Source organism: Pelodiscus sinensis, chromosome 2 (assembly GCF_052426305.1).
Source record: "Pelodiscus sinensis isolate ZL-2025 chromosome 2, ASM5242630v1, whole genome shotgun sequence".
NCBI lineage: Eukaryota > Metazoa > Chordata > Testudines > Trionychidae > Pelodiscus > Pelodiscus sinensis.
In genome coordinates this window covers 173,795,083-173,808,878 of record NC_143053.1, presented here as the reverse complement: position 1 = coordinate 173,808,878, position 13,796 = coordinate 173,795,083, and the positions used below count along the sequence as shown (strand labels likewise).

General features: G+C 41.5%; 1 protein-coding gene across 6 annotated transcripts in view; it reads left to right on the top strand.

Moving 5' to 3' along the window:
* Window positions 1–13,796, top strand: part of BBS9 (Bardet-Biedl syndrome 9) — a 511,458-nt gene that overhangs the window by 162,666 nt on the left and 334,996 nt on the right. For 5 of the 6 annotated variants that reach the window (XM_075921761.2, XM_089776553.1, XM_089776550.1 and 2 more), the window contains 2 exons: window positions 419–591; window positions 7,707–7,859. In XM_075921761.2, coding sequence (XP_075777876.2) covers window positions 419–591; window positions 7,707–7,859 — 326 coding nt within the window. The remainder of the gene's footprint in view (window positions 1–418; window positions 592–7,706; window positions 7,860–13,796) is intronic. The other variant, XM_089776552.1, reaches the window with a different exon arrangement.

Sequence of the window (13,796 nt, the reverse complement as noted above, 5' to 3'; positions counted from 1 at the left end):
ATTGCTGTTGTAGAATTAAGACTGTAACATGTGACTAAAAGAAATCATTTTTTAGTTAGGTACTTATTTTAATGAAATCACATTTTGGGGACTTAAAACTGCATGAAACAACTGACCTGATTCAGATCTTAGAAAACTGGAATCTTGCTACAAAATTTTACTATTAAGTGTGGGGAAAAATGTGGATAAAATCATAAAGATAGTAATTTAGAAGCATTTTTAGATTGGTGAAACATCAGAACATTTTATAAACAGCACTAACAAAAAATGTTTCCTTCATGATAACTTAGAGTAAATATGTTTGAAATATTTCACAACTTGGACTACTTTCTGTGTATAATGACTTCTCTGCAATTTATGAACTAATATGTATGGCTTCTTTCTTTACTATGTTTTTGTTTGTTTTTTGTTTTTAAAGAGCGCTATAGAATCCAGAGTGAACAATTAGAAGATCTTTGGCTAATCACGAAAGAGCTCATATTTCGTCTTGAAGAACATTTCAAGAAGCAAAATAGTAAAGACTTCACATGTATCTTTTCTGGTTCAGTTCCTTTACAAGAATATTTTGAACTAATTGATCACCATTTTGAGGTAAGTCTCGCAATATTTAAGCTGTTAATAGATATGTCATTACTTTTTAATAGTCAGTTTTACTTACTGTTGTCCCTAATCCCTACCACAGTTCTGGTATTTTTCCAAGTATTAACCAGGGCGACCTTCATTGCCTTAATAATGAACTTCTGATCTACTGCAGTAGAACCCGTAGTGCAGCTGTCTTGAAGCTTGTCTTGCCTAGTGGACTGAACTCAGGAATGTGAATTGTGATGTCTTAATTTTGATGTGACTCCCTTAGAAATGTTGGGCCAGTCACTTAACATCTCAGTCTCAGTTTCCACATCTGGAAGATGGATATTTACTGGTGTTACACACATTCTCAGTTCAGAGCAACTGCACCTGTATTCCTCTTTTAGGGTGCACCAAAGGGACTCACTCTAGCCTCCTGGCTCCTCCGCCATCACCTCTTTTTGCAAGACACCTACATGTTTCTCCGTCCTGACTAGGGTTTTACCACAGTTCACAGTTCCCCTGCCTACACTTTGATATCCTCAGAGAGCCAAACTGATTAGAAGGTCAGAGCTATGCTTTGCTTTCTTCTCAGAGGTTATGAGCAGTTTTCCACAGTTACACCTTACTACATAGCTTTTCTAAGCAAGCACATGTATTTGTAAGGTGAAAGCATTACAGAGAAAATATGTTAAAAACAATAAAATAACTTACGTAGATAACAAAAAGCTTCACTAATAGTCCTCCTGACTCCAAAATTCAGCTCTGGTGGGTGTCAGTCCTTCAAAACCCACATTGAGTTTTTTCCTGTAGTTACAAGTTCATGATTGTCTCTAATTTAGAACCAGAAAAACCATGAATAGTCTGATTTGTCTCATTCCTCAGGGGATAGCCTAAAAAAAATGGAATTTTGCATAAACAAAGATGGTGCATTCATCGTGCCATACACATTCCTCAGAAAGATCCCTTTACACATCTTACCCCAAAAGTCCCTTCTTGTCTGGCACGTTGTTCAGTATATAGTCCTTTGAACCCACAGTTCTAACATAAGCGGCGAGGAGTCCTGTGGCACCTTATAGACTAACTGAAGTGTAGGAGCATAAGCTTTTGTGGGCAAAGACCCACTTCGTCAGATGCATGTAGTGGAAATTTCCAGAGGCAGGTATAAATATGCAGGCCAGAATCAGGCTGGAGATGTCGAGGTGGATCCAATCAAGGAGGATGAGGCCCACTTCTAGTAGCTGATCTGGAGGTGTGAATTCCAAGAGAGGAGAAGCTGCTTTTGTAGTTAGCAAGCCATTCACAGTCTTTGTTTAATCCAGAGTTGATTGTGTCAAACTTGAAGATGAACTGTAGCTCAGCAGTTTCTCTTTGAAGTCTGGTCCTGAAGTTTTTTTGCTGCAGGATGGCTACCTTTAGATCTGCAATTGTGTGTCCAGGAAGATTGAAATGTTCCCCTACAGATTTTTGTATATTGCTATTCCTAATATCTGATTTGTGTTCATTGATTCTTTTACGTAGGGACTGTCCAGTTTGGCCGACGTATATAGCAGTGGGGCATTGTTGGCACTTGATGGCATATATTACATTAGTAGATGTGCAGGAGAATGAACCAGTGACAGTATGCCTAACATATGTCTCCTCCCATGAGAAGTTGATATCATATCACCCAAAATAATACATAAACAATTAGTGTATCACAGCTAGCTCTGAAAAGACTTAGACTTAATTCGATGAGGTCTCCCAAGGATATGGAAGATAATTGCCTTATCTGTCACAATTGCATCTCAGGGATGTTAAGATTAATAAACGTTTATAAAGATCTTTAAAGAGTAAAACAGCACTATTAGTGGTAAGCACTTACTTATTATGGAAGTTAATTTCTTAATACAAAATTATGTAAATCAGTGATGCTTAAATGTAATAATGGCTAAAATTGTCTAGTGGTTTAAGACACTCTATATTAGCCACTGCTGTCAAAAATGTTAAATTCTGTTAAAAATTATTCTAAAATCCTTATTCTCTGTTTAATTTCTGAAAGGTGGAGCATGTTTTAGTCCTGATCAAACCTTGTGATTGAGAGAGCATATGGTTTCAATGGGAAAGTGGTACAAGTGAGGATGATACTCTGTGCACTCTCCATGTTGTGCACCTGGACAGGAGCCAGCCATGATCTGGTTCTAAATTCTTCACTTGTTAACATAATTTTAGTGGTGAGACTGGCTCTGGAATGTGTCATTGATGTGCTAATTTACACTTGCTGTTTGTAACAATTTAATGCCTTAATAACGAAGCCATGAACAGTTGTTTAGACTGACTCATTTTATTAATCATAAAAATCCCTTTAGACTGAAAAATATTGACTTCCCGTTACCTCTTTTTGTTAAGGCAGCATTGCAAAATCATGACACACATTTGTTGGCCCAGACACAAAGCCTATTGTTTCCCTCCTGACCATGATGTAAAAAAATCCTAATATTTTAGCCAGCTTGTGTAAATCAAATAAAAAATAGACCAAACAAACAGTACTGTTGACCATCCCAAGTAAATTAGAATTTGGTAAGTGGTGTGAAAGAGAATAGCTGTTTGAACTCTGTTTTAAATACTGTATATAGGGCAAAGATGGTGCGACACTGACATAAAAATTCAAGACAATTTCTAAAAGTTCTGTGGTGCTGTTACATCATTCTGAGACATCATAGAAAAAGTCACAAGTTCTAGCACTGGCAGCTGTTGGGGAGGGACACAAGGGATGGCACCAGCCACTTGACTGCCCCCTCCCATGTGATTCCTTGCTGCACCACTCCTAGGCTGGGGGGCGGCCCTACCACTTGCCGCCCCTACTCCACCCAGGTTCTTCCTATTCCCTTCTCTGTCTGTCCCTTCCCCTGTGTCTCTGTCTCCTTCCAAGCCCTGCTCTGTTCACACTCCACCTCTTCTCCCAGGCCCCCGTTCCTGAGCAACCCAGCCTGGGGGCATAGCATGGCACTTATTGGCAGTGGTAAGCAGAGTGAACTAATTTCAGCCCACTCTGCTCCACTGACTGCTAGCTGCGTCACTTTGCTTCTAGTAGCCATCTATAGTGTGTGTAATGCAGCTGGGAATGGAACAGGCTGGAACTAGGTCACTTCACTTCCTGCTGGTGAGTGCGGAGGCAGGTCTGACCCCAACTGCCAGTGCAGCCCCACCTACTAGGGAACCTGGGCCCTGCAGGGCCCCCTAAAGTATGGGACCCAGGCTGGTTGGATGAACCATCTGTTGATTGCTGTTTCCCTTTCTCCTTTTCGCATAGCATTGGAGCACATTGACCCTCTGTGGCCCCCCCATGTGTCACCCCTTAGTTCCAATCAGGATACTGTAAAGTTTTGGAAGGCCCTGCATAGATCCTGTCATAATGTCTGAATTCTCCTGTAGTTTCTCCAAATGAGTTGTGAAAGTGTACTCCTGCTTCCACCTGAGTTTTAGAGAAATTGTGTTGACCAAAATGAGGCAGAAAACAAGAAAAAGGGGGAAAAAATGTGTGTACCTTGGAATATAATTTTAACCTACATGTACTTGACATGTAGATCCAAAACAGTTTATAAAGTCATAACCAAATTTAATTTTGCTTTTTAATCATTTGGCTAAGTCTTGTGAACGTGATTATTTGGCTAATCTAAGACACAGTTCATATGGCTTGAGCCAAGCCTGCTGACATGGGAGGGGCAAAGGTGCTCTGGGGTCCATAAATTCAAAGGAGTTTGGGGCTCTTGGCTGCTGCCACTGCTACTATGGTTGCCCTGGCCCTGCCCCTTCTGGGAGCACAAAGCCAGCCACTCCATCTTGCCTAGGGGCTTGCAGAGGTTGTTGGCTCTGCTTGCCTGAGACTGTGTCTGTTTGTAATATTGGCTTATGGCTCATGATGTATTATAGCTTATAGCCCACTCTTTTGGCAACAGTGTGCTGCCATTTGGGTATTGAAGATCCCAAAAGATGCCAAAGCATGAGTGTTACTCTATTTTAATAATATAACAGTTTATTTGTTAGATTTATTAAATTGTTAGTATACAGGCAGTCCCTGGGTTACATGGATCCGACTTACATCGGATCCCTACTTACAAACGGGGTGAGGCAACCCCGCACTAGCTGCTTCCCCCCAGCAGACCAGGGAGACGCGAAGCTAGCGCCCCCCCCCCGCAGCAGACCAGGGAGACGCGGAGCGACTTTTCTCAGCAGACACCTCAGCTTGAGAATAAAGGACTGAGGGAAGTGAGGTGTGGGAGAATAAAACTGAGCTCTGGAGAAATGTTTGGCTAGAGTTTCCCCTACAATAGGTACCAGTTCCGACTTACATACAAATTCAACTTAAGAACAAACCTACAGTCCCTATCTTGTACGTAACCCAGGGACTGCCTGTACATATGAATTTCTGTGACTGTTACTGAGTGAATTGTGGAGAGGCTGAAATTATTAATCATTTATATTCTAGGAGTTGCCCCAAATATGCAATGTAGTTTAGGGCTCAGTTGTCTTGGATGCTGGGCAAACAGAAAAGAGAGTTTCTAGCTAGAGACTCTGTTGACATGTATTTGTCTCTGCCTACATTTTAAGTATCCAAGACACATCCCTGCCTCATTTTGTTGAATTGGAATCAGGCCTGTTTTCCACGATGTTAGCATTTTGATCTTTTATTACATTTTCCATTGTAGCTGGCGAAAATGCTTGTAAGTCTTTGTATTAGTCAGCCTCATTCTGCTATCAGTGAAGCCAGCAAAACTCACATTAACTAACTACAATCAGAAAAGTAACAAACCTAGAGAGCGAAAAACAGAAGGTTGAATGTTGTTAACTGGTTAATTAACTCTTCAAGCCTTAAAAAGCCTAAGTACATTCTGAAGTTTTGAAAAACTGGTGTGATTATCAACATAGTAGATTACCACCAAATAACATATTGTAGCCATTGTTCATTCTGATGGCTTGCGAAGGTGCAGCAATATTATCTAGTTTCCTCTATCCTGAAAGGAGAAAAATTCTGTTCTTAGTTATTGAGGCAATCCTCATGCTTTCCTCCACTTTAATTTTTGGCAGACTCCTTTTTTTTTGAGCTGCAAAGAGTATCATCTGAGATTTTGTAATTTCCTCTTCATTTCCTCCAACTCTCATGGGTACTGCTTAGTTTGCTCTAGCTTCCGTGAACTATCTTATAAGGATATCATGTTGACTATCGATCTACCATGATTTGTATCTTCTGTTATACCAATATCCTTTTGCAGGTCTCTCTTCATGGTCAATTGAGAAGCATTAGGGAAGACTAATGTCATATTACACATATCTTGAGAGCAGACTGTTTGTAATATTCATTTTTGATTGCATTGTGCCAATCATATGGAGGAAAGTATCTAATCTGAAGAACTCCTGTTAGTGCCAGAGATGCAGATTTTTAGAATGTCTTTATGTGATTATTCTGCTATAGGGACTTGCACTGGAAAATATAGTAGATCATTACAGGCAGTCCCCGGGTTACGTACAAGATAGGGACTGTAGGTTTGTTCTTAAGTTGAATCTGTATGTAAGTCGGAACTGGCGTCCAGATAGCCGCTGCTGAAACTGACCGCCAGTTCTGACTTACATACAGATTCAACTTAAGAACCCCAAGCGTCCCCAAGTCAGCTGCTGCTGAAACTGATCAGCGCTGATTCCAGGAAGCCTAGGGCAGAGCAACTCTGCCTCGGGCTTCCTGTAGTCAGCGCTGGTCAGTTTCAGCAGCGGCTGACTTGGGGACGCCTGGGGCAGAGCAGCTGGGGTGCTGCTGGGTTGCTCCAGTAGCACCGCTCCTCGGCGCTACTGGACCAACCCAGCAGCACCCCAGCTGCTCTGCCCCAGGCGTCCTGATTCAGCCACTGCTGAAACTGACCAGCAGCGGCTGAATCAGGACCTGGGGCAGAGCAGCTGGGGTGCTGCCGGGTTGGTCCAGTAGTGTCCAGAGCGGCGCTGCAGGACCAATCGGCAGCGCCCCAGCTGCTCTGCTCCTGGGTCCAAAACAAAAGCCTGGTCTGCTGGGGGGGGGCACACTAGCCGCGCCCCCCCCCCCCAGCAGACCGGGGACACAGGGAGCAGAGCCGCAGCGGCAGCAGGGTGCCGCGCCTCTGAGGCTTTGCTCTGGCAAAGTCTCAGAGGCGCGGGGAACCGCCGCTGCTGCCGCTTCAGTCCCGGTGCCTGTGGTCTGCTGGGGACCGTCCCCAGCAGACCACAGGCACCCGGACTGAAGCGGCAGCAGCGGCGGGTTCCCGCGCTTCTGAGGCTTTGCTCTGGCAAAGCCTCAGAAGCGCGGGAACCCGCCCGGTGCCCCTGGTCTGCTGGAGACGGTCTCCAGCAGACCAGGGGCACCAGAGCAGCTTACGAACGGGGCTTTCTCGCCCCGGAGCTCGCAGGTAGCAATCCGCTACCTCGACCTCCGGGGCGAGAAAGCCCCGTTCGTAAATGCGGATCCGACGTAAGTCGGATCCGCGTAAGTCGGGGACTGCCTGTATATAGATAACTGTATGAATTCTTATTGGCTGGATATTTGATATATCATCTTCACAAGTTTTTGAAGTTATTTCAAGAATAGTGGCTGCAATACTTGACCTTTGCATGTTTGGGAGAATGGAAGGTTTTCCAAAAAGAGAAAATCTAATTTCAGTGAAGGCAGCATTTAATACTTTAAATCATATTCACAGACAGTTATAATCCTTCTTTCTATGCAGTGAATATTATATTTAAATACATTATTCAAATATGCCACAGACACAGCACACTGAACTAAGGAGAAGTCCTCATATGCTAGTGGTGAGGAGTAAATTTAACTCCTGTCATAAGACCTCATAATGAGATTTTTGTACCTTATCACAAATGGCTGTGGCCACAATTATTTTCAATTTGATAGAGTTGGCATTATTGCAACCCCATTGGTAGATCTTACGGTGAATGTGAAATTAACCATACCAATAGAAGCTGTGTGTAATCACTGTAACCGTAAAAGATGGCTATTTGAATTTTTAAATACTCTTAGAACAAGAATAAAATTCTTGGAAGACTTTTCACTTTGAATGTGTTTTGAAGGTAAAAATCCACCTACTGGATCAAACTGTTAATCTGAATTTTTGAAACTCCAAAAATTATAGCTTCGTATGAATGCTGAAAAATATGAAGAACTTTTGTCTGAAAGAGCCATACAATTTAGAGCTATTGAACGACGATTACTAATTCGATTCAAAGACAAAACCCCTGCTCCGCTCCAACACCTGGACACCTTGCTAGAAGGAACTTACAGACAGGTCAGTGCCATTTGTTTATGAACCTACTTTTTTCCTTACCTTGTGGCTAAAACTTACTTTCAAGCATATAAGAGGTATTTTCCTGGCTACATTTACCAGCAAAGAGATGAGAGAGCTGTAATTGTTTAACCCAATGTTCTCTGCAAGTGTCTAGATGATTTGCATTAGTTTTGTTTAATCTACAACAGTGTTCCCTGTAAGGTGCATTCCTGCGTGTCCGCGTACAAAAAATTCTGATCCCATCCACCTCCTTTGCAGAGCTGTGCAGCAGCTCTCACCTTCCTGGACCTGGAAGGTGAGTGGCATGGCGGCTCCCATGGCTGGGGCTGTGTGGTGGACAGGGTCGGGGCCCCGTCCATGACCGTTCCTGCGGTGGCAGGTGACTGCTCTGGCTGCCGCTGGGGCCAAAGCCATGTTGGGAGGCAGCTGCTGCCAGGGCTGAGGCTGCTAGGTGGGCAGCTGCCCCCACGTGGGATTGGGGCCATGTGTCTGGCGGCTCCTGCTGCTAGAAGTTGGGGCAATCGGACTGGTGGGCTGCTGCTGCTGCTGCTGCTGCTGCTGCTGCTGCCTGGGATTGGGGCCGTGGGACTGGCGGGCAGCTGCTGCTGCTGCAAGGAGTTGGGGCTGGTACGGGAACAGTGTAGGGGTGGAGGAGGAGACGGGTGCTGGCTGTGTAACAGGGCAGAAGATGGGGCCGAAGCTAATGCATCTTCACAGTAAGTGGGACTTTCTTCCATAACAATTTAAAATATAATTTAAATATATTTTAAATTATGGAAAAAATCCCCACTTACTGTGCAGATGTATTAGCTCCTGCCCCATTTTCTGTCCTGTTACACAGCTAGCTCTAACAATATATATATTGTTAGTAACTGATGGGTGCCACAGTAGCACACATCTGAACAAGCACATATGACATCAATATTGATGCACAAGAGAAAACTCACTCCATTCACAGATGGAAAATCTTAGAGGAAACACTGTTTAGCAATCACAGAATTTCTGCTCCTGGGTCACACCAATTTGACAGCACATCGTTCTTTCCAAACTGGAGTGGATAGTGTGAATACTTCATAGTTTTATGTAAAAACATTTTATAGTTCGTAGCTTGTATCAATATTTTATAGTGCTGTTTAAACTGGTGGGAATGGTTTGGCTGGTGGAACAATCCCTACAAAATAATCTGAGGTTGATCGTGTTCTTCCTCAAAGGTTGTTATTTCCTGAAAGTGTCACAATGCAAGAGCTACAATACAAGTAGTAAAGCAAAGAAAACCAGATAACATCAGAGTGGGTTTACACTGCTGGAAAACAGAAAAGAAAACCCCCAGTGTTGGTTACTTCCTGAGCCCATGTTATTTGAGTCATCCTTTCAAATAACATTATTGCATTCTAATTTTTAAAAGAACTGTCAAATTGGGAATAGGAACTGATTCTGTACATGGATAGAACTTGGCATCTTCATCACCTCTATTGAAGTAAATGTGACTTTGTGTAGGCAAAGCAATCCTCTTGTGCTGGGAGTTTTGTTTAAGACCAATGAATACGATCAGAATAAAATAAGAACAGACACAGTGGGTTTGACCAAAGGTGCATCTAGCCCAGTATCCTGTCTTCTGACAGTGGCCAGTGTGAGGTTCCCCAGAGGGAATGAACAGAATAACTAATCATCAAGTGATCCATCCTCTGTTTCCAATTCCCAGCAAAAATAGTTTAACAGCTTTTAATCTGACATTCTGACATTATATTTGTGTGGAAAATCAACTCAATATAATGTTTATGACTGATTTTTTTTTAAATCCACTGCTGTTGGAAGTTGTATGTAGGACTACTACAACTGAAGGAAAGCAAAATAATAATTTTTTCTCAAGTTTGTTTATTTTATATATTTGATAGCCCTTTCTGTATAGCCAATTTCACTGTTTCCTCGGTAGATCCATTTTCATTTGTTTGTGTGAGTGTTTCACACTCCTTTGAGGAAAGTGCATTGTTTTAAAAAAGCCAAGAAAATATGGTACTAAAATCACAATAACCATCCCTTGGGGGGAGGGATAGCTCAGTTGTTTGAGCATTGGCCCTCTAAACCCAGGGTTATGAGTTGAATTCTTGAGGGGGCCATTTAGGGATCTTGGGCAAATCTGTCAGGGATGGTACTTGGACCTGCTGTGCAGGCAGGGGACTAGACTCAATGACCTCCTAAGGTCCCTTTCAGCTCTATGAGATGGTGTATATCCATATATTATTATTATAATAGAGATTTTGGCTGGTGTAATGTTTTTAAATCACTCGATTTATTTTGTAAAATATAGGGATGTTACATAGCGCGTAATTGAATAGTCATGTAACTACATTAAAGTTTAGCGGTTACACAACTATTTGATAATTCCCGGTGGTAAGGCCGGCAGCCAGTATGCTCCTGGCCCCACTCCTGAAGAGACCCCTGTCACCCCGTGCTCCTGCTTTTCTATCAGAGGCAGCAGCGTGGGGTGGCAGCAGCCTCTATCAACTTGGGGCTGAGCTTCCCGCAGACAGAGGCTGCTCCATGGCAGCAGCAGCTCCTGTCTATGGGGGGTACAAGCAGCCACATGGGATGTTAGTGCAGCTTCTGTCTGAGGGGGGCTTTGGGCCCCCATGGACAGGGGCTGCTGTTGAGGAACAGCCTCTGTCTATGGTGAAGCTTGGGCCTGCCACAGACAGAGGGTGCTTAAAGCTGGCTTCCCATGGGCACCAGCTCTCACCTCTCCCTTCTTGCTACCTCTCATACAGAGACAGCAAGGGGTGGGGAATGTGTGTAGTCAACAGGATTAACTGATAAGACCAGGCTACACATTGACATCCCTAGTAAAATATACTTGCATCTCATACAGAAAAGTTTATAATAGCATTCTTATTAAGAGAATTTGTCTTTAGTTAAAGTTTTAACTAAACTTTAGTGATAATTGTTTATAGTTAGGCATGGAATTATGAAATAATTTTGCTTTTCTTTTTGGTTTTTGTTAATTTGTTAGTGAAGCTAAATTCAAAGAACTAAGCAGGAGTTTGAGCCTACATGGGCTGGAGCACGAGATATGACTCCTGCTCAATTTAGCCAGGTATTTTAGCCTATGCTCATCGCCATACCTGACAAGGAAGTAATATGTGCTTCATTGCCCACTTTTGCAATTTCAGTTTTTGTAATCCCTTCAAATTGGTTAAATATTTTTAAATCATCTCTTTATTCACACCCTAGGTAGTCTGTGTCTTGGTTCTTTAAACTGCTGTTAAGTGTTAGCTGCGTCTTGAACCTCTATAAGAAGTTTTGCTAGAATGGAAGGCAGTTTGTTGAGAGAGAAAGAGAAACATAGAGACTGTTTTAATTATATTGGTTTTGTGAAAGTGTTGTAATCTTTGCCCTTAAATATTGTCCTTTTAATGATTAGTACCCAGCTAATATAGTTTACTTCCAAAATACGTTGCTATCTATTTTAAATGAATTGTGTATAATCTTTTATCTTTGCATTCCTTTTATGTCATGGAGTATATATTCAGAATGAACTTCTGAATCATGATTTCCATAAAGCATGTTCAAATTAAATGCTAATATTCAGCTTTACAAATAAATAAGATACAAAGTTCTTATATGAGTGAAAATGCAGTCAGCTGAGTTAGAGAAAATTAGTTAAAGTACACTTGTTTCCTTTGTAAAAATACATTTTTGTGATCTAATCTTCATTATTAGTCCTTGGAGATGTAGAACTTGATACATCCTGCCTCAGTGTATCATAAAACTGTTAATGGGTCCATTATAAGGAAATGGCAACCTTACCTCTCCATGATGGGAGAAAAATATATAAATAGCCTTCAACTGTCTGTAACTATGAGAGGGTTTCTTTTAGTTGTGTTTTCTATCTTCCTGTTTAATACAAAAAGAATAATTACACCAGACAAGATTAGTGTTCTATAAATGTAGTTTTGAGTAGATTTGATTGAATTCTGGCAATTGTAGCAGTATTCAATATCTCTCTCGAGGGGGAAAAAACGTGCTATTACACTGGAAGTCATTATGAACAACATAAGGTAGCCATGAAAATAATGAGTCACAATTGATGGATTTGTGTGTCTATGACTTACAGTGCCCTGAGCAGTGGTTGACAGGATCAAACAGAGCAGGATACAATATTAGCACTCATTTTAAGAAGGGATTTTGTCTGACAAATGTATGGAAATCTGAGCAACACATGAGGTTATATAAAAGGTTTGTCAGCTTTAAAAAGGCTATGGATGTGGAACAAGACAGAAATATTCATTTTGTTAATTTTTTGTGTAATCCTCACTTGTGTTGTCTTATTTATTTCAAAAGTTAATGTTGTCTTTATAATATGTTTTCTGCCATCCAAGCTAAAAGGTTTTTTTGGTAACTTGATAATAGCTGAAGTCATAATTCCAAGAAAAACAACCAGATCTATTAGGATTGTGCACTGTTAGGATTTTCATGTATTAGCTGGAGTCACTTATAAACTCCATGGGAGGAGAAATGATTATATGCCAGCTGGTCCTTTTAGTCCACATGAATTTTAACCCAGTAGATCTAAATGGTACAAATGTCCATCAGCCACATCCAGAATGACCATATAATGCCAATTTTGGGGTAGGATTTTGGATGCTTTAGTACAGAGATCTTTTTTGAGGAGTGTGATGAAATCCTCCTTGATGATTCTCTGCTATCTTGTACAACCAAGGTGAAACATTTTAGTCTTTGGGTTTTCTATATTTGTATAGCATGTCCTAAGAATTTGTTTCAGAAGTTTTAACTTAATTGTAAAGATGTTAATCATACAGGAGTCAGGGATTTCATGGCAACTTAACTCTATTCCTTTGCACATCTTTCTTTGCATAACCATAAAATATACATTAAAACTTAAATTGTATATTAAACTGTAAGCTTGCCTAAGTCTTAAGTGTAATGGTGCTCCTGGTCAACTATAAAAAGTGAAATACTACATAATGTTTGTCTATATTTTTTGACTGGTGGGACACTTTATTTGACACATTAAGCCATTCCTTTCTAAATTTAAAACTCCTTACTTGCCATTAGTGGGGAAACCTAATTTGCTTTTTTGATATAGCTACTAGAACTGGAGTTTAATGGCTTTCAGTGCAAACTCTGTTCCTTTTCTCCAGATTTCAGCTGTTCTCTTATGTTCTTTAATTTTTCAACAAGAGTGGAAATAATCTTTCAGGTATATATAGTTGTAAACAGCAACAACAATAACACACCTTGAGTAATACAATTTTACTGTGTTTTTTCTACAAGCAGTGTCCAATGCCATTCACTCTACTTCATCTTTAGCATATGCTTTGTTTATCTTGGCTAGCTGTTCTTGGTCCTTGAGGGAGTCTGCACATGCTTCCCAGCTTGAACAGATTCACATGTACATGAGTTTCTCACCTAATATAACTGTTATTTGCAGTGACGGAGAAGTAGTCATAGATTACTGTTTCCTATGCATCTCCAGTAAAGTCTGAATCAGCAACTAGTTGAAACATATCCAGATTTTTCAAAAAGTTAATTTCATGTGAAATCTGCCAGTATTTCCATCTAGCATACTTGCACTGAGTTGATTCATATAAATAACAGTATTGGGACCAAAAAATCATCCATTAGGTCTACAAACATTGATTCTTCCTTAAATACAGGTTAGAGCTCCCTTGTTCAGCACCCTCGGGCTGTGATCCATCCCAAATCAGGGAATTGGCCAGATCAGGAGAAGTCCCCTGCCACTGGCCTCTGAGGATGCTTCTCCTCTCTGTGACTGGCCCCATTGCCACTGGGCTCCAGCTTGTAGGGCTTGGACTTGGGCTCTGGCCTGCTGGGACTCCTCGGGGATGAAGCTCCCCAGCTGCCACAGACCTGCTTTCCCACCACACTCACAAGAATCCCCAGGAATGGGGCTTGCCA